The sequence below is a fragment of the Bactrocera neohumeralis genome, chromosome 4 (assembly GCF_024586455.1).
Source record: "Bactrocera neohumeralis isolate Rockhampton chromosome 4, APGP_CSIRO_Bneo_wtdbg2-racon-allhic-juicebox.fasta_v2, whole genome shotgun sequence".
Taxonomy (NCBI): Eukaryota; Metazoa; Arthropoda; class Insecta; order Diptera; family Tephritidae; genus Bactrocera; species Bactrocera neohumeralis.
The window spans coordinates 68,588,379-68,612,446 of NC_065921.1; the positions used below are offsets into that span (position 1 = coordinate 68,588,379).

The 24,068-nt window shown below is 36.9% G+C and overlaps 6 protein-coding genes across 6 annotated transcripts; 3 read left to right on the forward strand and 3 right to left on the reverse strand.

The window, feature by feature from the left end:
- The first annotated feature begins 2,115 nt into the window (after positions 1–2,115).
- LOC126757022 (uncharacterized) lies at positions 2,116–4,446 on the forward strand. The gene is made up of 3 exons (XM_050470595.1): positions 2,116–2,744; positions 3,356–3,530; positions 3,618–4,446. The coding sequence occupies exons 1-3, from the start codon at positions 2,116–2,118 to the stop codon at positions 4,440–4,442; spliced, it is 1,629 nt and encodes a 542-aa protein (XP_050326552.1). The 3' UTR covers positions 4,443–4,446.
- A 977-nt stretch (positions 4,447–5,423) lies between these two features.
- LOC126757026 (CAAX prenyl protease 1 homolog) lies at positions 5,424–7,579 on the reverse strand. Its single transcript, XM_050470606.1, has 3 exons — positions 7,506–7,579; positions 7,273–7,409; positions 5,424–6,929 (listed from the first exon to the last, which is right to left on the reverse strand). The coding sequence occupies exons 2-3, from the start codon at positions 7,363–7,365 to the stop codon at positions 5,655–5,657; spliced, it is 1,368 nt and encodes a 455-aa protein (XP_050326563.1). The 5' UTR covers positions 7,366–7,409; positions 7,506–7,579; the 3' UTR covers positions 5,424–5,654.
- A 587-nt stretch (positions 7,580–8,166) lies between these two features.
- Positions 8,167–16,283, forward strand: LOC126757002 (uncharacterized). Its single transcript, XM_050470544.1, has 15 exons — positions 8,167–8,378; positions 8,454–8,601; positions 8,656–8,940; positions 9,007–9,343; positions 9,410–9,481; positions 9,542–10,628; positions 10,686–10,712; positions 10,794–11,139; positions 11,202–11,330; positions 12,641–13,688; positions 13,766–13,899; positions 13,966–14,294; positions 14,365–14,518; positions 14,579–14,843; positions 14,901–16,283. The coding sequence occupies exons 1-15, from the start codon at positions 8,260–8,262 to the stop codon at positions 16,151–16,153; spliced, it is 5,733 nt and encodes a 1,910-aa protein (XP_050326501.1). The 5' UTR covers positions 8,167–8,259; the 3' UTR covers positions 16,154–16,283.
- On the reverse strand, positions 11,385–12,173 carry LOC126757059 (ubiquitin-fold modifier 1). Its single transcript, XM_050470650.1, has one exon. It carries the CDS (start codon positions 11,898–11,900, stop codon positions 11,637–11,639), a length of 264 nt encoding a protein of 87 aa, XP_050326607.1. The 5' UTR covers positions 11,901–12,173; the 3' UTR covers positions 11,385–11,636.
- A 104-nt stretch (positions 16,284–16,387) lies between the features above and the next one.
- On the forward strand, positions 16,388–17,759 carry LOC126757036 (glyceraldehyde-3-phosphate dehydrogenase 2). Its single transcript, XM_050470621.1, has one exon. The coding sequence runs from the start codon at positions 16,572–16,574 to the stop codon at positions 17,637–17,639; it is 1,068 nt and encodes a 355-aa protein (XP_050326578.1). The 5' UTR covers positions 16,388–16,571; the 3' UTR covers positions 17,640–17,759.
- A 49-nt stretch (positions 17,760–17,808) lies between these two features.
- Positions 17,809–18,479, reverse strand: LOC126757054 (39S ribosomal protein L36, mitochondrial). The gene is made up of 2 exons (XM_050470642.1): positions 18,409–18,479; positions 17,809–18,337 (listed from the first exon to the last, which is right to left on the reverse strand). Exon 2 carries the CDS (start codon positions 18,335–18,337, stop codon positions 17,903–17,905), a length of 435 nt encoding a protein of 144 aa, XP_050326599.1. The 5' UTR covers positions 18,409–18,479; the 3' UTR covers positions 17,809–17,902.
- Positions 18,480–24,068: the final 5,589 nt, after the last annotated feature.

The window sequence follows — 24,068 nt, forward strand, 5'->3', positions numbered from 1 at the left end:
TCCGTGGGTATAGGTAGTGCAGTGAAGATGCTCTCTATTAATTCCGTGAAACCGACTAAGTTAGCTTTATTAAAGTTAACTAGTGTGCCTTTGTCCACAAAAATAAAGTCGGAAGGTTACTCGATCGAGATAATTATGAGCGGTTGATAATATCAGGCGAGCTAGGCTTCGTAGTTCGTTGTTCGGAATTCTCTATCGATCAGTTGAGAGGCAGGAATACTAAAATTGTGATGCTTGTTAATGTCGCCTAGTACAAAACGGGTTTCATCGCGAAGTAGTGCACCTATGTTCGGATGATATACTGATGGGCAACATGTAACAGTCGCATGTATATATTAAACATGTCGAGCTCTACAATGCTTTATCGGATAGCTATGCCCTGACATTCAAGGATAGTATCCTCACGGTCGATATCGCCATCAATGAGACGTTATTGCAAAGTGTTGTGCAGTATGAAGGCTAGGTCAACACCAATATCTCGCTCGCGATCCTTACGCATAACATTGAAACCTGATTTACCAAACCAAAATTTAGAAGATCTGAGCGGCTGTTTAACTTTGTTTCTTGGACATACGAATTCTCGTCTCATGAATGCATTTATCTCCTCTGACATAAGGCGGAATAGACTGTAATAGGAACCAGGAGTTGCTTAGTGGTTCTCGCAAAGCTTAATATAAACATAATCGAGTTGGAATTTGGATTTAGTCTTATAAAGCAAACGCAGCAGAAAACTTCCTCCAGCCCGGGTTGGACGCAATGCCATCACGTGGCATGAAGATGCAACCCTGCTATTAGAAGTTGCTTCAAAGATGACAATCTTCGCCTGAAACTCATTGATTAAACAGAGTTAGATCGTCGAAATAACAGCCCTTGGCCGGATAAGTTCGAGTCAATTCCGGTAGCGGGGTCCCGTTGTGCGCTGCACATATATCTGGTCTATTCTGGATAAGTAAGGATTTAACCTGCTACAATATCTAGAATTAAGTAACATAAGGGTTACTCTAGATGCTAGAGGCAGTATCAGTTCTTTGTCTGCTATGAGTGGTGGTTTAACTATAAATACGCTATTCACTGGGAGGGAGTCGATGAAGGTGTTAATGGCTCCACTGTTAATGGTGTCAGTAGTTATCAGATTCCCACGAAAACATACCATCACAAACTGCTTGGAGAGGAGTGCATTTTGGAAGCATGCAGGGGTCACTATGTAGGTGTTCAACAGGATATATCAGGAAGCATCCTATACTCATAGGTTTGCAGTATTCTGACACGTCTGAAGCCTCTTCATCTGCGATTCGCTACATTCAGGCGACATATCGGAACTGAGTAGTTGCTAACCGTCCGACCGATAGCCTTCTATGTCACCAACAACATTCTTTGTCATTTCCCCAGGTGCTGCCGACAAGCGACTTGAAAATACTTGCAATAATTGAGGTCGTATGCGGAGTAAAGGAGCACAGGCTGTCGAGTGTAACGCCTAAACGCCCTGATCAGCCGGTGAGGTTAGTGTTGCAGTAGCATTAAAGCCTGAGCAGATCATAATATTACTCACTCTATTGCATGTGCTACACCGAACCGAGGTGGATCCGGACAGGGTTACATCGTTGAAATAACAACCCTTGGCCGAATGAAGTCCGGATCAACTCTAGTAACGAAGAACCGGCTGTCGTGAGAACCACACCGTGTTTTGACATTGTTGACGTCTAATTAATATAATTTTAACCAAATTATTTGCTTTTTCAATAACCAAATTGAAGTGATATACTTGTTAGCATACTCATAGGCGGTTTCGCGTCCCACAGATACTGATAACAACTTATCATTATAGTCAAATTAGCATATCTGCAGGCGGTTAACGTTGCGCGCGTCGCTGAACCCCTCAATTGAGATCTGACTTACTGATAACAGTTGGTGCAAAACTGATGCATACTCTCTCTTGTAATCTTTGAGTTAAAATCAGTTGATTGACAACGCGCCCGTCGTGCGTGAACGTAGTGCGGAAAGTAAATAAACAAATAATAAAAAGTGTCAATTAATACAAGTTCGGACTTGTATATGTATATAGCCTAGTACATAATTCCAGATAATAACGGAAATATTTTATGTGCTCTGCAAAGTATGCAATGCATTGTGGGTATTAACTATGACATCGAAAATGCAACGGAATTCATATTGACGTTAAACAATATTGAAGCCGACACACCTGATTTATACATTCCGGTCGAAAATTGTGTTTGGCAACGTGCTGAACCGACTGTGACGGCATATGTGATTTACGCTTTTATCGTGCCCATATTCTCATGTTTCGGATTATGTGCAAATTTCATTAATGCTATAGTTTTTATGCGTCCTAATATGACGCCATCGGCATTTTCCTACCTCGCTGCGCTCGCGTGGCTGGACTGCTTTTCCTGCTTGCTCATTTTATTTACAGCACTCTCGCGGAGTATTTTCTTCTACAGCCATTTCTGGATGGCGTACGATTTTCAATGGCAAACACCGTTATTTGGCATCAGCACCGGTGCGGCGAATCTTTTACTTGGCAGCGTTAGTTGTGACCGTTGGATTTACTTAAATTACGGCATCTTCAATGGTTGTGGGCCACCGCGTTTTTGTCGGCGCAAAATAGCACGGCGTATTATTGTTATAGTTATTATTATTTCGGTGATTCTAAATATGCCTTATTTTTTCATTTTCGTGGTAAATGACGACGGTACTTTTATAACACACAAATTATACTATACCATGTAAGTCAAGCGAGTGAACTTTCAATTTGAAGCAAAATCAAAAGAAAACAGTTCACATTTGTTTAACAGCTGTCAACAAACTACCGTTCTAACTACATTTCCGCATCTTTTACACCTTCTTATGATTGTGTATATGTATGTGTTGATGTATTTTCGTAAATTCTCGCTATCATCCTACATATGCAATTTTGCCGCCTCTGTTGCACGTATTTATTAGTAATTGTCTTTTGTTGTTGTTCCGATTGAGGTGGAGTTATGATAAACTATAATTAAATTAGATGGTAAACACGTCAATGCTGACGCTTATCACATAATTTATCGCTTATAAAATCAATGCAGCGTCAAACGTTTTAGCAAATATGTAAATAATATGTGGAATTGTATGTACTTATGTATGTAAAATATATAGAATAAGTCCTCAAACCTCTAACTAGCCTCAATAACACACAGCAGAATATTGGCATTTATTAGTGTGCTTGGCTTATAAAGATTCGTTGTGACAAAGGAAAGACACAACACACTTTATCTGCAGTGTAAACCTCAATTTGTTTCTATCTATTTAATTATCGATTATAATTGTTTTTTGAAATTTAACTTCCTCTATTTTTCAGTTATTACAAAATACACAACTGGTGTTCCTTCACACTGTTGACAGTGCTACCAGCTATATTCCTCATGATCGGCAATATAGCCATAATTGCAGCTTTTCGACGTTGGACCAAACAGAGCAAAAAATTTGAGCGATATGGAAATAATAATGCAAAAACAGCAAAAAAGCGTTATCATGTATGTATTCAGTGATACAGAGGAAATATAACTTTTTATAAAATTTTCAAACTTAACTTTTTCCTTCCGTTTCCTTTTGTTACGCAGCATCAGCTTAAACTAACTATAACAATTATAATTTTAATTATACTGTACATGATTGGTGAGTTGCCCGCAGCGCTTACCTCGCGTAAAAATGCACTAAATTTGATTTTTGGTGGCGACGTATCTCGTGTAAATTTTGACTTGATGGCAAAGCTGGATATGATTTGTCTAACCTTGAATGCGCTGCAGCTTAGTATAAATATACTCGTCTATGCTGTAATCAATCCCTCCTTTATGCCCGAATTCTTTGAATGTTTACGCGCCGCATCCGATTTTTGCTGCAATATACTTTGTTGTCGTTGTCTACGCTGTTCGCGGTGCTTTTGTTGCACCACGCATCACACAAGTTCGCAAGCAGAGAACGATTCGGCAGAATATGGTTGCGAACAAGCAACAGTTGACGGGCGCATTGATGGCAACAGTGTTGGAACAAATGGTAATTGGGATACAGATCCAGAAGATGCTGGTGGCTTGCCTGGCTGCGACTTGTATCGCTATTGGCGGAATAACGTATCAGCGCCACGGACGCCAAATCGGTATCGCTTTAGTAGTGAACACGGCGCACATAAACACGATCAAGTGTGGAACACAGATACAGCGTGGAAGCGTTCCAGTTCATTTGGTGAATATGCGTTTGATAATTTAGCACTTGAAATTGGTTCTGCGAATGAAAGAGTAACACATAATTGTGTGGAAGAATACAGGGAGGTGGATACGGAAATATGTGCAGGAAGTACGGCAGCCTGTGAGGGAAGTACGGAAGCCCGTGCGAAAAGTACGGAAATAACGGCAAAGCAAACGAAAAGACAATCTCTAGCAAATGATTGAGCTAATATCTAAATAAACAGCTATTTTTAAATGCATACATTTTCAAATAAGTCATGTCAAATATAATTTACTTGCATACATACATTAATAAATATGTACAAGCTTATAAGAAAGTTGAATTTAAAATTAAAAATATTTTATTTTAATCCTTTATGTACATTATCGGGACCCTTTAAATCCTGCAATGCCTGTGCCACTTGTTGTGGTCCATCCTCATCGTATTCACGTCTCGCTGGTTTAATTGATTTCATTAACTTACTTTCCGGCTTTTTGCTTGTTTTTTGTGGGTCGCGCGCTGGCACTCGTACTGTAACTTCCGTCACTTGCAAACTTGGTGCCGGTTCATAGACACTGAGCAACTTTTGCCACTGCTTGTAGGCAAATTTACGTGCTAAATCCATGTCGAAGTCGAACATTTTCATTACTGAATCTTGACGTGTAAATTTAACTATTTGTATGCCTATAACTTCCTTGAAATCTTCTGCTGTATCGTTCCCTTGTAGATTTTCCGCATTTTTCTCGTTTGAAAGTTCATTGTGCCTTAGCATAGGTAAAATCCAAGCTGTACTATAATTTTGGTATAAAAGAATTGAAACATAAAAAATTAGCGGGAATTTAATACTATTCATATTTAATATTTTTATTTTCTCGCGTAACCACTAGACTCTGCGTAATACAACTGACAAATTCACAACATAAGTATTTTGAAAGTTGCTCGGAAAAGCTTGTTAGGCTAAACAAGTGAATACATACTTATATGTATGTACACAAATGTGTTTCTATTTGAGCATATGCATACATACATATTTAGGAGTATTGTTTATAAGGAATGATATAAAATTTGTACTGACTCTTGTTTACAGCTGTGTACACAGTTGTATGTATGCTAACCATAAATGACGTTTAGTTCCAATAAGAAAAATTAATTTTCGAAAGTTCTTTAAAACTAATTAGAACACCTAATTAAAATAAATGAAATCGTTTGTTTAAAAGCTTCTCCGATTTATTTTTCTTGAATAAAACTAAATTTGTACAACGAAAAATACAAATATTAAAAAATATTTATAAAAGAGATTTGATTAATAATTGAAATCGACGTGGGACTAGTACAGCGGCGAGAAACTGTAACTGTGCGGCTTTTTATGTTTAATAGCGATGACATCTGTAAAGCTGAATCCTTTATCATAGACACGCATAGCACCAGCTCCGTCTTTAGTTTTCTTTTTTCTGCGTTTTTTGTTCGACATCTAACTGCTTTAGTCGGTCCATACGTTGTAAGAGCGTTGGATGCGAGTGATTACAGGCCGAGTACAACCAATCGTAAACAGGGAAACCCAAGTTGTCTAAATTCAATTTGATCAAAGCTTGACCCAACTGCTTTGAGAAGCCCAATCCATGTGCGAACTCATCAGCTTGATATTCAAAGTAACGTGATAGTGTTGTCATAGCAAAATTGACAATCGCATTATAGGGTGCCATTACATAGGTGAATACGACAAGCAAACCTACGATGATTGGGCGTGTACCAGGTTGGAAACCGACAGCTTCATAGAATGGTCCATAAGTGAAGCAATAACCAAACACGACGAATAATAGAAGTAAATGTACTTGTGCTATAATAATGTTTTTCGTGACATGACCACACTTCCAATGACCCAACTCATGGCCCAGTACGGCGAGTACCTCTTCATTTGTGCATCCTTTGCCTTTATCTTCCTCTTTCAATTCAGAATCATCTGGCTTGCCTTTGTTCAGTAGCAAAGTGTCGAATAGTACAATTCGTTTCGAATTCCATAAACCATAGAAGTAGGCATTGCTGTGCGATGAACGTTTTGAACCCTCTACCACGTACAATTTGGTAAGAGGGAATTTCAGCATGGCCGCAAGATCTTCAATGGATTTACGTAATGGACCTTGCTCAAGTGGTGTATACTTATCGAAGAGTGGCGCAATGAATATTGGATAGATAGTAAGCAAAACTAACGATGTGATGCCTGTGAAAAGCCACAACCAAATAAAGAATTGATCACCGCCGTTCTGCACAATCCAGACGGTTGCAGAAATAATAGGAACCATTAAAATTTGTGTAACGAGAAAACCTTTTACTTGATCCCAGGCGAAAAATCCTCCAGTTTGTTTATTGAAGCCATGCTTTTCTTCCAGTACAAATACCGAGTAAATCTTAAATGGAAGATCCTTAAATGTACCTATTACGCTGGTAACAAGTCCGAATAAGCAACTGACAATTATTTCATTATCGGCATTTAAATGCAGCAGTTTTGCCAAATCTATAGCCCAAGCCCATTGCACAGCAATGAAGCCAGTATAGAGTTCAATACACATTAGAATAACATCTTTTATAATGGCACTAAATACGCCAAATGAGGCTCTGTCAAGGCCATAAAGACGAGCTTTCTGGAATGTGTCATCGTTCATGCAGTCTTTGAGCTCTCTGGGCACCTTCAAAGCTGTTCTGTATACTCTTATCTATAAGTAAGTAAAAGTTAACAAATTGTAAGTGTAATTGTCATTTTATTTGTAATTTAAATTTACTACTTCGTGACAATATATTACATTAAATATATTTTTTTATCTTTGTGTAGAAAATTAAATTCTAAACTAATTTATATGTAAATCTTTAGTCAAGTGTACACATACATATAAAATTCTGACGCATCGCAGAGACAAGTTACCCCCTACCCTGCTTAACATGAATTTTGAGCGAAGTTATATTAAATTAACCTAATTCATAAATATATCTACATGTACACAACTCTTAAATTAAACAACGCACATATATTTAGAAATATCTTTCAATAATTTCAATTACCTGACGATATGTTATGTAGATATCAAATATGTTTTCCAAAAGGATTACTCCAAGAACGCTATATAAAACAACATCTCCTGCTGGCAAAACCATTTTCTTACTTTACCGGCTCTTCGAATGCGAGGTGCCAAAATTTACTGAATGATAAAAGTGTCAAAGTTCAAACAATTTGTTGTTTTATATTTATTAAGCAAGTAATAGTTTATAGTTATCGATTAAGAAATAAAACTTACAATTTTTTGCCAATGGACAAATATTAAAGATAAGCGTCGCCGCAAATGTGAACACCAGCTGCCAGCTGTCATGCTGCCTGAGATGCCATATGAGATTTTTTTTTTCAAATTGCATGTAAGAGCTTATTAAATCAATAGGGGTATTCTCTTGCTCTTGCAAGATTGCAGATTGCAAAAATACTATACCGAAATATACAAGAGCACGAGAGCACCCATTGCAGAATCTAGTGATATATGAACGGCTGATGCGGTCAATTTATTGTTAATTTGCATATATTTTTAACAAAATAACTAACAAATCTTTATAATTTAAATAGAAATTATAAAATCTATTTAAAACTTACCTTCCTCAACAATTTAACGACGTAATATGTCTTTATGTAAAATGATAGCTAAAACAGGGTTGCAATTGCATGCAAATATACATAGCTTTTGGTCTGACATATTTTACAGCCATTGCAAATAATTTTCTGCGTGTATTTGCTGTTGTGCCGGTACACCAAGAGGAAATATATGCAATTCTTGCACCGTGCAAGGGTTTTGCAAGAGCAAGAGAATACCCCTATTTTTTAATTGCGAAATGTCACATCTTGCTGTCTATTGCTTACTAGCAATAAAAACCAGCTATTGTGAATAGTTACCGCTTGAAATATTTGTTGCTTGTATTGAAGTAATTCATACTCATATTTAAGGCGAAATCATTGTGTTTAAATGCTGTATTTATTAGATTGAAGTTTAAATTGTTTAAAATAATATGCCTGGTGGAAGTGCAAAGAAGCAAAGTCCTGGAAGTGACTCCGCAAAGAAAAATTCAAGTAATAGTTCGGTACGAAATGTAAGCGGTTCATCGGGGAGTCGCAGGGCGCGCAAAAGGTTTGTTTATAACTTCAACCACTGTACTGGGTTTCTTGAATTGTAAATACAAAATGCAATTCATATTTCTTACAGAAAGAGATGTCAGGTCAAGAGGTTTAGCGATAGCGACTTAGAATCCGAATTGGAGGATATGGAAGACGCGGTTGAAATCGAAAAGAAACTGCGAAAAGTGGCTCAAGAAAATGATTTAAGTCATGATGAGATGCGGCAATTGATACAGGTTCAGTTTTCACGAATATACAATAATTGCTTTAATAAAATATTTTTCATATAGAAATTTGTAAAAAATGAACATATTCTTGCGCTGGTCACACTAAAAGCAGAAGATGAAATTGAGCGTGAACGTCAAGAATCCGAACAACCAGCTATAATAATTACTGATACACCGTCTGTGCCCAAATTGACACGCGCCAGAGCACGCGAGTTAAATAAAACGCCTGGTATTACATTGCCAGTAGTAAATGAAATTAAAGAGCCGGAAATTGCAACTCTTATACAGGACGAATTAAATTCAGATGAAGACGATGAGGAATATGTTTTCAAAGAAGAGGATTTCATTGTGAGTAAATTTGAATTATATTTTTAAAAGTTATATAATTCTTAAATACTAATATGTTTATTTTAGTCCGATGAAGATCCAAATAGCACAGTTTCAGATATGGATTCGAATCCACGCACACCACAAACACCTTTATCACAGACAGAAGCTGAAGACTCGCCCGTAAAGTTAACCGCAGACGGCTGTTTTAAAATACCATTGGAAAAACCCAAGAGCACACGCGAAGATGTGCGAATTGCCGCACGGACGCGTTCAAAATTATGCCTGGAGCAAACAGCTATCGAAGATATAGAGTCTGAGTTTGTACCACCTGATGTAGAACAAATTGATTTACAAGATTTTGATATGACTGCCAACGATGAAGACTGGATGCAATTTCTAAACGATTTTTCTAAGCCCTTAAGTAAGTGTCGTAAAAATATGGAATAATTCAGTAATATATATATATTTTTTTTTTTTTTAATCAAAGGCACCAGTTTTGTGGCAGATGAAGATGATCCCATTAATGATCCTGAGTATATAGCGGCCGAGAAAATATTGGGTTTGATAGTTAAAATTACCTGCGTTTTGATTTAACTTATTTATTAATAACTTATTGCAGAGGATGCTGAAGAGTTGCGTGACGTTAATATACCTAGAAAAGAACTAACTGATCTCGTGGCGGAGTTGTTTGAAGGATTGGTCAATGAAGGCGTGTCTCTTGAAAGCATTGAGTTGGATACACCACAAAAGTTTTTGTTAGATAATTTCGGCGAGACGAGCATTACCGAAGACAAAAACATGGACCCCGTTTCTGATAAGTTCGCAACACCAACAATTCCTGAAAAAGATAATAGTCGAATAGTAAGAGAACTAAATTTTGATACACCAACAACGCGACCATATAATCCGCCACAGCCACAGCCAAATTATATTACTGATATACCACCTTTAGTTCCTCTTAGTAACCGAAATAACGTGACTATAAATGATTACTCATTTAGTCCAAATGTTGTGTCCACTCCTTCAACGCAACAACAAGCGCCTGTGGCATATACAAACAGTCCGGACCAAGGTGGCGGTCAAATTGTAACTCTCCCCCCCTCCAACTTATCATCGGAACCCGAATGGATAGCTGTTAAAATACCCGGACAAAATAATTCCTATCAATTAGCTCGTGTGGTACCAAATGCTAATGCAATTGGACCACCCCCTCTAGTTAGAATACAGCCACAGAGGATGCCAGCGCGTGCACCAGAACCACCTACTTCTCCAAAAACCCCACAGGATCCACTTTACAGTGTACCATACGACACAAACTTTACATATGAATATATATCTATTAGAAAACATGTATATACTGAATATTTAAAGAAATTTGAGACTAATCGTAACATGTCGAACCATATTTCACAAAAGGAGGAGTTGTCAATCCAACCGATAGGCTTTACCAAGCATCAACATGATATATTACAACAGCAGTTACGTATTCACGTACAAATGCTAACACAAACATTTATACAAAGCTACTCACATCCGATGTATTGGAAGCTTTCGTTTAAGGCGAAAGAAATGTTGTTGGAAATCGAAAACAGAGCACAAGATGATCCGTCGTTCCGGGCGTGGAATCTCCAGCTGGCTGTAAGCCTTATACGACAATGGGAGGAAGATTTAAATAAGGATACTAAGGAAAACAAAGAAATGATGAAGTAAGTAATTTGAAATAACAAAAAAATATTTCAATAATTGTAATGTTTACTTTACAGATTTATACACAGTGAAATTAATAGCACGTAAGTGTCGGACATCACCGAAAAGCTAATTTTTATCAAATTTTTTATTTTTAATACATAATGATACCTCTCTCGTTATAGCAAAAGTAACTGTCGTCAAGTTCCGCGTTTTCCTCCCCGCATTATGGAATTTGTAATAAATAGCGAGGCGTTCATGTATCCAGAATATTTGCCCCGTATACCGTTCACTTCAAGACGAACTAAATATGAGGCGTTTGCACCTGCTGAAATGCAACTAATTGCTATGGGTCTGGAACGTCATATACAAAAAATACGCGAAACAGGTGAGCGCATATCAAAGAAAACGTCGGAATTAAAGGTAGCTGTGGAACGGTTAACAAAGGACACTGTTTACGGCAAGTCGTTTTATCGAATATGGACCCAAGTTAAATGCTTGAGAAATGCGGATTATTATAATCCGGTGAAGGTTGGTCACTGCGTAGAAAAATACATAACAATTAAGTATTCAATATGTGTTTATTATTTCAGTATTATTTCGAACACAAACGTGCTCCACCAGTTCAACACAAGCTTATTTACTTCGAAAACAACAAAGTATTACCACCTAAGGATCGTTACACTGAGCTACCGTTGGCATGGCAAACGCATATAGATGAGGTAAGTGGATATTTAATTTATATTAATTGTTTTAAGGAAGAAATTGCCGGGATATATTGTATATAATCGCTTATGTGTTCATTTTATTGGCGTAACTCTTATGAGTAAATTGTTATTCCTATATAATATTGGAAAGCAATAGTGTAACTCATTATGTTTCACACAAATTTCATAAATTCTGAAAAATCCACAAGAAGATGATAGAATATTGTTAGTCGCTATATTAGCTGGGTATTGTACAAAAATTTGTTTTACAGTTAAGCTAACATAATTTAATAAAAAATCAACAATTATTGCCCATCACATTTATTGTGCGCTTCCGACACGATCTCTAGGTATCAGTCGTAGTTCTGAACCATGCTTTAAGAATACATTGCCTGCTGTTTGTTGTGGACTAATACCAATGCCATCATCTGTTATTATTGCGCTGGTTGCTGCTGGCACCTTGAATTCTTCCGCTGCGAATTTCAGCACTGCCGTGAATGGTGTTCCCTCTGGTACGCTGAGTACTTTAAAAGGCAATTTAGGATCCGATGTTAATGTAATTTTGAAAGTTACTTTCGAACTCATGTTATATGCTGCGTGCTATACAGGTTTCACAAAGTAATCGTTGTGACGTGGTCACTTTGATACTATTTGATAAATTGTAGTAAACAATACTGAAGTTTTAAGCCCACTTGATTAACTTATGTCGCTTTGTCTAAAAATGCTTGCTTATTGAAAAACGCGAGTTCAGCTTAGTTTTGTTTTTCAAAACTTAAATATTTATTTATTTGCCTATTGCCAAACCTTCCAGGTGTGTTTAGAAATACGCTTTCCACCTTTGTTTGAGATTTACAATTTCCGTAGTTATCGATGTAATAATCGATTTTAAAACTTTTTTTAATTCAAGTGCATCCCTGTGATGAATATTAATTCGTAATATAGTATGTGATCTACTTGATTGTCCTGCCCTTAGCTGTATAAAAATCTAGTTTATTAGTATTAATTTGAAAGAAACTTAAATGCACAATGACTTTGGATTGCTAAAATGCCACGTATCAAATTTATTTATGCATGCAATTTGATAAACATATATATATATCGAATAATAAATCGTACTCCAGAACTAGCGATCATTTTATTACTGCAATCGAATGCATATTGCGAAGTATTCACAGTGTGTACTTCATTTTAATCTAGACGTTCACAATTATTTTGTTTATGTTTGTGGTTTTGACGTTAGTGTTTATAGAATTTTGCAGTGTGTTTGATTTGTGAAGCATTAGAAATTTTTGCATTACATTTTTTAATTTCGTAATTAACTTCAGAAAAGACGAGCAGAACGAAGAAAACGAGGTGTATATGCATCTGAAGCAGCTGGATCGTCCTATTTGGAATTCGTTCGTGAGGCTTTGGGAGAAAATATAAAACTACCAGATAGCACAACTCAAGCTTCAACACCGGACAACAGCGGCGCTAACTCATCGTGGTTTTCACAAACAAATAACAATAATTTCTTCACCAAAACTCGCTCGAAAAGAAGTATTGCAAATTGCGTAACTATAAATGTGAATTATCATTTTACTGGTATTACAACAATTGGGGACTCACAACCACCCATCAATAACACAACAGCTTTAGCTATAAAAGACACATCTTCCACTGACAAAGAGAACTTGAATGCCTCTGACTACCAAAATGCAAATATCGCTTCATTCAATTACGATTGGGGTTCCAAAACTTTGCAACCGATTCTTGAACCGCTGAAAAATGGACCAAGTTTAAAACCTACAACTACGCAGTGTGCAAGTGAGGGGAGTCCATTGAAAGTTAAATCAGCACGACGCAAGTTGCATTTGCCTACTAAGTTTAAAGCTGGGTACTCCAAAAAAACGCGCTTTAGGACATTGCGATGGTCGTGTCACATATTTGAGCGACATAAGAAAAATAAACGTCAGCGGCAACAACGAATCAGTTGTTTATTAAATTGCTACCGTAAAAATTTAAAACGAAAAGAAGTGCTGTACAAACGTGTGCCAATTGTACGCAAAGTTTACAGATATTTCAAAGCATTAGAGTTATACACAAACTTGTTAAGAGATCTCAAAATGGCCTGTCGTAATGCTACTTCCACTACTTCTGGTACCAGTGCTGGCAATGCGCAACCCATATCAACGAGCGGGTCTGCTGCAGTACAGCATTTGCCAACAGCAAAGTTTTTTGTGCATAGTTCACAACAATATTTTGGTAAACGTACGCGTGGTGAAGAGGAGTCCAACGTGTGTTCGCGCAGCAAAAAGGCTAGCAGACAGGAGGAAAATTTTAAGCATATGCTGCTACCTGATACAGCTGAGGATGCAAATCGCAAAGACGCAAGTATGTAAAAGACTGAAGTGCACAGAGTAATTTCATACTAAAATTTTTTTTTACAATATTTAATTTTGTATACGTAGTTTACGCACTGAACTTTTATGAAAAGGTGGAAGAGGCTTTCAAAGCCTCAAATCGTTCTGAAGACTGTAAAAAATTCAATCATATACTCAAAACATTCGATCCGCGTCGTGATAAAGTTGCGGATTTATATTATGTAAGTACAAAGCGGTTAAAACACTTGATACCAGGACAATAATTTATGCATTTTTAATTGAAATAGAAATTAGAAAAACTTTTTCTACCTGAGCATCCTGAGCTGGCTCAGGTGTTTCTCACTTTTTTGTTACCATCTGAAGCAGTGGAAATTGGAAAATTCTTCGAGCATTTCATGATCAACAATATGACAACATTTATCAACAAATTAAATATTTATTTTAATAAACAACCTGCTCAAATACGAAAAATTTATAACTGTCTGGCTGAGTTGGCAGAGGATCCGGAAGTTACCATGAAAAAAGTCGAAACAAAAATTTTGCCACTGCTTAAGGGCAATCAATTTCTCATCGATTGGTTTTTGCAACAGTTTACTGAGGCTAAACCACCAGAAAGGTATAAACATAACGCAGTTAATTTCTATGTAAAAACACGTTTTTAACTGTTTTTTCTTTACTTTAAAAAGAATATTCTCAACGCCCGAACAAGTAAATTTGAAGGAAGTCGAAATCAAGCCCAATCTGTATGAAACTCTCAATGATTCACACGAAGTTTCAGCGCCTTGCTGTGAACTGCAGCAGCAACAGCAACAAAACCAAACGCATAACTGTCAGTTGAGGGTGAGTGCTTTATTGGTAGTGTATAAATAAATATTTGTAACAATTTTATTTTCTTCATAGTATATAAATGGACGCATTTTCTATGGTAACAAAATGACGCTACCCGCTAAGCTCTCTTTCATGGCGAATAACTGTCAGCCTGAAACGGCCGCAGAATGTAATAACGAAGAGCTGTTGGAATTGCAAATGCCCGAATGTGTGCACGGTATACGCGAGCATGGAGAAAAACAATTGGCGGTTGCTGTGGACAAAGCGGCAGCAAATGCGGCGGCTGACTGCAACAGTGATGATAACGATAAATCGGAGGAGGAAGATTTGTCCAAAGGTATAATATATAGACACAATAAACAAATGAATAATATTAATCATTTGTTTACTCTAGTGTTAATAGTTGATATGCCTAACGATGAGGATACCAGCTCCTCACTGGAAATATGTGACGACACCGCTTTACGTGCACATGCGATGCGCCTTAATCCCGCCTATTATGCGAATACATGCTTTGCGCCTGTTACGAGCACACCAAACACAAGCAGTAACTTCGCGTCTCACCATGCAAATGCTAAAAAGTCTTCGCTGAATTTCAACGATGACGGTAAAATAGTATCACCGCGCAAACATCCAACACCTGGTACACCTACCTGCGCCAACACAAGTACCACCAGTCTAACACCTTTGCTATGCCTATCGCCGAATAACTCTAGTGCAACTAGCAGCGCGTTAACAACGACAATACTAACCGCACCCGCTACAAATGCGGTCTGTAGTAATAGTAGTAGTGATAGCAATGCCGACCCACAGATCTCTCAGCAGCTACGCGATAAACGGAAATCGCCCACAAAGAAGATTAAATCACCTGTGTCGGCGACGCGTGTACGCCCAAGCGGCAGCAACCTACAACCAATGGTTGTTGTGTACGAACACAATCCTGCCATCGCATGTGCCAAGAAACTAAAATCTTTGATTGCGGAGGAGGACTACGAAGGTGAAATCGATAATAAAGATCGTATTGCTATAGTAGCTTGTGCCAAAAAACCTGGCGACACTAGCCAAGAGTCGTCTGTTGCAGACGATAGTGTTGTGCTGCAGTCGTATGAGCGTAGATCCGTTTCGCCGCATACGCCGCCACTACTCACAGTAACTAAATTGGAGCACAGCGATAATTCCGATGATTTGGAATTCATACCAGAGAATGCTGAAGTGTCACATTCATTTTCGCATGACTGCTTCGATCAGTTACAACAAGCACAGCATGTTGAGAATAGCGATTTGCAGGAAGTTGCGAACACTACAACATCTATGACAGGCCCATCGTCAAGTGTGCCCAATTCCGCTGTCACAAATGAAAATTACACTGAAGATTGTAAGTTAGAGGTGGTTGCTACATTAAGCGCATCCACTCCAGAGGATGATGCAGCGACATACAAATCAAATCAAGCGCCAGTTAAAGCCTCCACGGCTTGGACTCGTGAAGAGGACAAGCTTATATTGATCGAGATGAAGTTGAGCGCCGGCATTGAGAAGGAGCTACTCTTCAAACGTATGCATGATAAGCTGCCATCTCGTTCGTTGGCGGAGGTCAAAGAACGCTATAACTTTTTAATAGACTTTCTGTCCAAGCTGCAGGGCAAATAAACAGTTATTTTTACTTTAATTTATTATCTATAGCTAAGTTGTATTGTTACGTACACATACATATACATACATATATATTTTTAAAATAAAATTTGGCAAAACGGGTTGCGTCTTACCATAAGAATTCTAACCTTTCGTTGGTTTTGGTTTGTTTTTGTTGTTCATCAACAAGAAATTTCCCTGCAATATCATTATGTTCGGAGTTTAAACTGTTGCACAACGGTAAATGTCGGGATTGCGCAACTGGTAATAAAAGGCAAATTATTTCAAACATGTATTCGGTGAAATCTATTTCAAAATAAACTAAAAAAATCTATTGTCTAATTAACTCTTTAATATAAAATCCTTATAAAAATCCGCAATCTACAATTTTATTCTCGAAAAATCTAAATTTTTTGTGCTCATCTCAAATAGCAATATGTCTAACATTGGAATTAATGGTTTTGGCCGGATTGGACGTTTAGTATTGCGCGAGGCAATACGTCGAAAGGCACAAATTGTGGCGATCAACGAACCTTTTATCGACGTAAAGTACATGGCCTATATGTTGAAGTATGACTCAACACATGGTCGCTTCAAAGGCAAAATCGCAATGGATGGCAAAAATTTGAAAATTAACGATCTTAGCATAAAAATTTTGGCTGAGAAGGATCCGACCAAAATCAAATGGAGTGAAGTTGGCGCTAAATATGTGCTCGAATGCACCGGCAAATTCACATCCACCGAGAAGGCGAGCGCTCATTTAAAGGGCGGCGCAAAAAAGGTAATTGTTTCCGCGCCCGTTGCCGATGCGCCGATGTTTGTTGTTGGCGTCAATTTGAACGCTTACAAACCAGATATGAAGGTTATTTCAAATGCTTCGTGCACCACAAATTGTCTGGCGCCTTTAGCGAAAGTCATACATGACAATTTCGAAATATGTAATGGCCTAATGACTACAGTACATGCGGTTACCTCCTCACAGAAATGTGTGGATGCACCGTCACCAAAGAAGTGGCGGAGCGGTCGGGGTGCGCTGCAAAGCATCATACCTGCATCGACGGGTGCTGCCAAGGCAGTTGGAAAAGTTATACCATCTTTGAATGGTAAATTAACGGGTATGGCTTTTCGTGTACCCACTGCGGATGTTTCCGTAGTCGACTTAACGGTTAGCCTTGGCAAGCCAACTTCACTCGACTGCATTAAAGAGAAAATCCAAGAAGCTTCTAAAGGTCCAATGAAAGGCATACTCGGTTATACGGAAGATGAGATTGTGTCGGCAGATATCACAACTGATGCGCGTTCCTCAATTTTTGACGCTAAAGCTAGCATAGCATTAACTGATACATTTTATAAATTAATCTCTTGGTATGACAATGAATATGGTTATTCCTCGCGTATGATTGATCTGGTAAAATATGTCCAAGAGGCAGATAAAAAGGCAGAAGGAAAAGATAAAAAAGACGGTAAAAAGGACGGCAACAAGTGTGATAGTAAGAAAAAATAATATGTTTCCCGAAGAAATAAAATTATGGTATATCTTTTGAAATATTGACAATGGTTTAGCTTATTCGCTTGAGATTAACGTTAATGTAACAGACTCACATTCATTTCTATTTGTTTATGTAGACGAATTTAGAATATCGAATCCAACAATTTTATAAAAAAAAGAAATATACTTTTGGACTTTTTTAATTTATTTACTAATGTGTTTTTCTAAATAACACATAACAATGCACTTTTGTAGCACTTTTCTGTCAACTAAAGAACTCAGTATGGTCTCACTTTCGATTGTGTGGCATGCGTTAGTATCCATGTATTCTTCTCACGTTTCTTCATAGCCATTTGCTTATGACGCGGGTGTGTTGGACAAATGACATAAAGACGCTCTTGTCGCACCACAAAGTAACAATCTTTGCAGCGCCTTCGCAGACGTCCCTTAACCTTAAAACCTGCCACTTGCGTTAAAAGTGAATTAAATGGCGTGAGCAGACGATGAATTCCATTTTCAACGTTAGTATTTGTAGCTGTAATATTGCTAGTGACTGCAATCGGCCCGCTTGCTGTCAATGTCCTACCGTTGGCCATTATGTGATATGTGCGGCTATTTGAGTTGACAGCGGGAGTGTGCACATTGGAAGCGGCAGTCAACAGACGTAAGCTGCTTTTATAAAAATGTGCACCAATTTTGCTGATGAACGACATCTATGAAAATGTATTTTATGTTTATTTTTGTTGTTACTTGCACTTATTATTAATTAAATGAATTTTATCACCTCGGCAATATTCTTAGCACCAAGTTGCTTAATTCTTCCAGCTGTGACAATTGTTGGCAATCAGCTGTTCGCTTGTACAACCGGAGCTTCTACTGTTTATCGTGCCATCTTCAGTTGATGGTACGAAATGAGAAGATACGGCGATTTGGCTTCCTTTTCCTTCATTTTACTGGCAATTTCAGTAAATGATTTCAATTCGGTTTCGTGAAATAATTGAAAATTTAAATGAATAAGAAGAATAGAAACTGTAGGCTATTCCATTCTCGTAAAAATTCACGTATTTCTACGAATGAAGATGTAATGCACTATTTGCAAATATCATCAGATCCTTACATTAATTCATTTAGAATGAGAAACAAATTGAAAAAATTAGAATATGATGATGATGTTAAAAAATTATTGATTGAGTGAAAAAAAATTTCAATTTCATTGGGAGGTGGGCGTATTAGTGGGCGTGTTATTGTAATTTTTGCATGAAACATTTTAAATGATATAAATTACAGTAATATAGAATTTGAAGGTTGTATTTAATATATTTTAGAAAATATGGCACTTTTTATGTTGAGGTAGTATGGGTGATGGGGTTAAAAGTAGGCCAAAGTTCAATTTTTATTTCAAATAATGTTTGTAACTATATAACATTCAAGTATACCAAAATTGAAAGTTATACCTAAAGTATTACGGACTATACGGCATTTTACAAATTTCGACTGTATGGCAGGTGGGTGAATTTTCTTAATTTTTTTTTTTTTAAAAACTGGAATTGTCTCAAAAATAACCTGTGCAAAATTTCAGAGCTCTACAATGACTCCTTGTATTTGATGCCGGCGTTGTCTCACTGTGTGTCGCTGAGACAGAAGAGCCCGACGATAAATTCGAACTTGCACAAAGCCGATATGAGAATTATTGCCTGCTGTTTCTTTGTTCTTCCACTCACTGATTTTCAGAGCTTCGATGATCAACGGTAACTTCGCAAAAAATTGAAGGACAGCATCGTGCCTCTCTACCCATCTTGTTTCACACAACTGGACAATTTTTTCACCAAGTATCTTTGCTAATACAGTCACACGGTCACACGTTTTGGAAATGAGTTCTTGAAGAATTTGTCGACTTCTCGTATGGCACTGGCAACGTTTTCGATTAATCGTACTTTCACTGACTTTGAAATACTGTTGTTGAGTTTGTGCGAGAAACACGGAGTCATGACAGCATTTTTTGCTTCTTTCCGAATTTCGTTGACTGCTCCGATATCTGACAGCATGACCGCACATCCATCAGTACCTATCGAAATGCATTTCTCCATTCGGAGATTCATTTTCTTCATTGTCTGTCAAACCGGTTTAACAGCTTAGCGAAGGTCTATCATATTTGAGATCTACATTTCAAAGTCGCCCGTGGCGTAGTGGTTGAGCTGGCAGGTCACTTCCCCAGCCTAGCGTTCGAGCCCGGCCGAATATTTTTTTTCTACAAAATGTGAATAAAAATTGGGAACATTTCCCGACAGAGCCGGGAAAATTTCCGTGCCTGATTTCCAGGCGTTTCCGCACCAACTGTTATCGTCGGGAATCGCCGGGTTCCGAGGACGAGGACAAGTTAAAACTCGGGTTCTCTATGCAAAATTGGTTACTACTATTGTTGAATAAACAAACCTAACCTCAATTGTTATGTAAACACTCGTTTGAATGTCAGTGAAATTTCACCACGCAAAAAAATGAACAGTAAAATCGAAACAACATCGATACTTATCATTTTAGATATTCAAAATTGGGCACTTTATTTTCCAGAATAAGGTATAACTTCACAGAAATTGACGAAAATGAAATGGGTAACTTGGGCAACTTATAGTAACTATGTACATAGATGATTCCGCTCAGCTGGGCATAGCGTGATTCTATTGGACAGTCAAGTTGAGGCGTTTTTAGCGAGATAAACGGCTTTAAATGAAACGTCACCATGCGTCGAGTGTTTTTATACTCAATAGTACCAATTGTACAGTATGAGGCATATATGCCCGCAGAGATATCGAACCTATGGGGCATTCGATAGTCGCAAGCGGCATCATGTCTGTATGTTTTTTGTGGTTCATGGTGTCAACTGACGCTAGGTGGGTCGGTGAGCATTTCCCTAAATTCCCCCCCGTGGATCCGCCACTGTATATAAGTCTATACCTCACTTTATTCATTAATATGCCTTTTCATAAGTATGTGTAAGTGCGTTTTGTGGAATTGTGTGTGCGTGTTTTCACTCAAACCATTATAAAAGTGTGCAAAAATGTCAATGAAGTGGAAAATGGACACTATCGATTGAACTCCTCTGAAAATTATGGTTGTGTGTGTGAATAAATAAAAGTATAAAAAGAGACTGCATTGCGTTCAGGGCAAATTTAATTTTCTTGTGCAAAATAAGATTTTACAGCTGAAATATAACGGTTTGTTGAAAATACACTTGGTGTATATTTATGCAAATAGACATAGACTAATTTCGAATTTTTTGCAAAGCATGCAATTTGAAAATTAAAGCTAAAGTTGAATTATAAAAAAAATACATATGTGTATTAAAAAAATAAAATTTTTAAAGCTAAGCAGCTAATTATGAAAACATGTTTTGGAGCATTTGTTATATTATTAAGATTACTTTACACGAACACTTCTGCTCATCACTTCATTACTCCATTAAAAAGAAAACGAAATTGACTTAATTTTACACATTTTCTAACTTCTAAATAAATTTGTTTGAGTACTAAAAATATAAACTTCAAGACTCAATACACATAAATTTTTAGTTTTAAAAATTTTCTTCTAAATCATTCATATCTTTGATATTATTCTATTTTAAGTATAAAAACAAACTTTTTACCACTTACTGAAGCGCCGTTGTACTAAAAGTAAACTATTGCAACTTGAGCCTTAAGACTTCAGATTGACACAGTTTTGAACATAACTTTAAAAAGAATTTTAGTACAAAAATTTTTTTTATCTTTTTTGTACTAAAATTTTTTTAGTAGGTATATTTTTCCAAAGAAATTGCAAATTTAGTACTGAAAGTTGTATAAAATAACTTTGACACTATTTTCATCTTGAGTTGAAAAAAGTTTTAGTACAAAAACTTTAGTACCGCTTTCTGTACTAAAATTTGCTTAATATAATTTCAAACGAGACTGTAAATTATATAAAAATTAATTTTGACACTATTTTCATCTTGAGTTGAAAAAAGTTTTAGTACACTATTTTAGTACCGCTTTTTTGTATTAAAATTTTCAAACGAAAGTATAAATTTAGTACTCAAAGTTGTATAAAATAACTGTGACAGAATTTTCATCATGACTTGAAATACATAGGTTTTAGTACACAATTTTTAGTACTTACTTTCTATACTAATGTTTTTTTTGTTTATTTTCCATGCGAAATTATTTTAAGTATGTTGTACGAGTATTGTATGTAGAACAACATTTTTACGCAAAATTTTTATACAAAGTATTACAATATCAGTAATTTCTTTACTGACTTAAATTTCCTGCGAAATAAATATTTCAAAAAAAAAAATATTTTGCTAAGTTTATAGCACTGTCCGTAATTACTGTGCCAAATATGATCGCGATCTGTCAACTAGTATGTTTATGAACTTCTTACCAAATTTCGTGTGCGGAATCGTTGCGAATGTTGGAAAAAGCTTACGGTCTTACAGTTTTATTAAAAACACAAGCCGGAACTTACTGCTCCGTGGAACCCATGTTCAGTCGATCGAAAAGTTAAAGCAAAATTCGCTGAAGGAGTTGAAGGCCATCCCATGAAGTGATTATGAAAAGTGTTTCGAGGGTTGGAAAAATCGTTGACTTAACTATATTACATCTGGTGGAAATTACAGTTTTTTACTCCAGGAAACCCATTTAACCCCCTAAATAATTATAATGTATATTAAACAGCACAAACATTATTATTTGCGAATCCCAAGATTTTCTAACTTGATTTTTTTTTTTAATTTTTTAACACAAGTATTTTGCTCTTTAATTTCACATGCCAACACACTGTGCCACCAAGCAAAGTGTCCGTTCAAAACGGAAAAAGCCAAGCTGTAGACCAGCAGCTGGCAACCACTTGGAGCTGTCATCACCAAAACTGATGGCTGGTAGCGGTAACAAATGACTGTTGAAAGCGCCATTGAAAGTGCCGAATATGCTAAAGTGCATAGTTTAGCATATTGACGTTAGCAGATGTGCCTGACGAGCAGTGTGTGGGCTTTGCAAGCCAAGTGGTCTTGCTGCCAAATGACAGCGGCGACTGCTTGGCAGACGATGCAGGTGCGCCGAACAAATGATGACAACGAAAAATTTTCATAACAAATGAGTGAACGCCTTAAAGTATGCTGTGACACGACTGTGGGTGTGGAGAAAAAATTGATTGCTACCGATAGCAAAATCAAAGTATGTATATCTCTATAAAAAAAATGTTGTACATAGATTCTAATATATAAAATATATAACAACTACAATATATCCATATGTATGTACGTATATTTCGGAGTGTTTGTAAATTGGTATATAAACCCAAATTTGTCTGTAGCCGTTTCTACAATGTGTTGATGGGCTTTTTATGCTCTTTTATTTAAATTCCTATACATTTTGAAGTCGCAATTTTGGCAGATCAATTTGTCATATGCCTACTTTTAGGCGCATAACCACGGTAAGTCATTTCCTTTGTTATTTTCGTGCAGGCGGTAAACTTTTGAACTTGCCCTTGTGTTCACTTGGAAAATTGTGCGATAAGAGTTTATAGCTACTTAGAACGCCTGTGAGTGAGCGCCAAACGCATATTGTACGTATTTGCGCGCCACTTTTGGGTATTTATTGTCGCTCTTTGTTCGTAATCAGAATCTCATAAAATTGCTCAGCATAAAATACCTGACGTTTCGAGCGAAAAAATATGTGCTCAAATTGAAAAGTAATGCGCTTATCATGAACTGCATGCAGAGTTTGGGGTCAACAATTGTTTGGCATTCCAGGAAGTTCTTGACTTTCAGTATTTTATTTTGTTGCGTTTGTGAGCAAACTTTTGTTTAAATTTTTCGCCTTGAGGCAACTGCAACTTCCATAAGCGGTGATTTCAAGTATACCTCGGGTTTTCTCTGCTTGTTCTTCATAAGAGTTTAAGCTGCTGGCTAAGCTGCCAGTTTTCTGCATAACAGTTTCGTATAAGTTCTGGCTTGATTTTATTGGTTCAAATTCATAGAATAGAAGAGATATTTGTGTTGTTGTCCATTTGCACAATTACTGTGTATGATTTGCTGTTTTAAAGAATTTCGATCAGTTAGGTTATTTTGATATAAATAAAGTAATTAAAAAAGTGAGGAAAAGCTTCGTTCGGGTGTAACCGAACTTTTCATACTCATGCGACTTCTTAGTTCCAAAGCCAGGGAGATGCCTTCAGGTGAATAAGTGTTGTAAGTTATATGGGGTCTAGAGTAAGCTTTCAACCGATTTTATCAATTTTAGACACGAAGATATAAAGTTATTAGAAAAGCATGCTCTCTCAATTTTATTAAAATAGCTCACATATATGCAGTATAGAGTCATCTGGAAGTTCGAAAATATTTCTATTTGTGATATGGGCGCTAAGAAAATTATTGAATCGATTCAACACACCTTTAACTAAATAAGCATACTA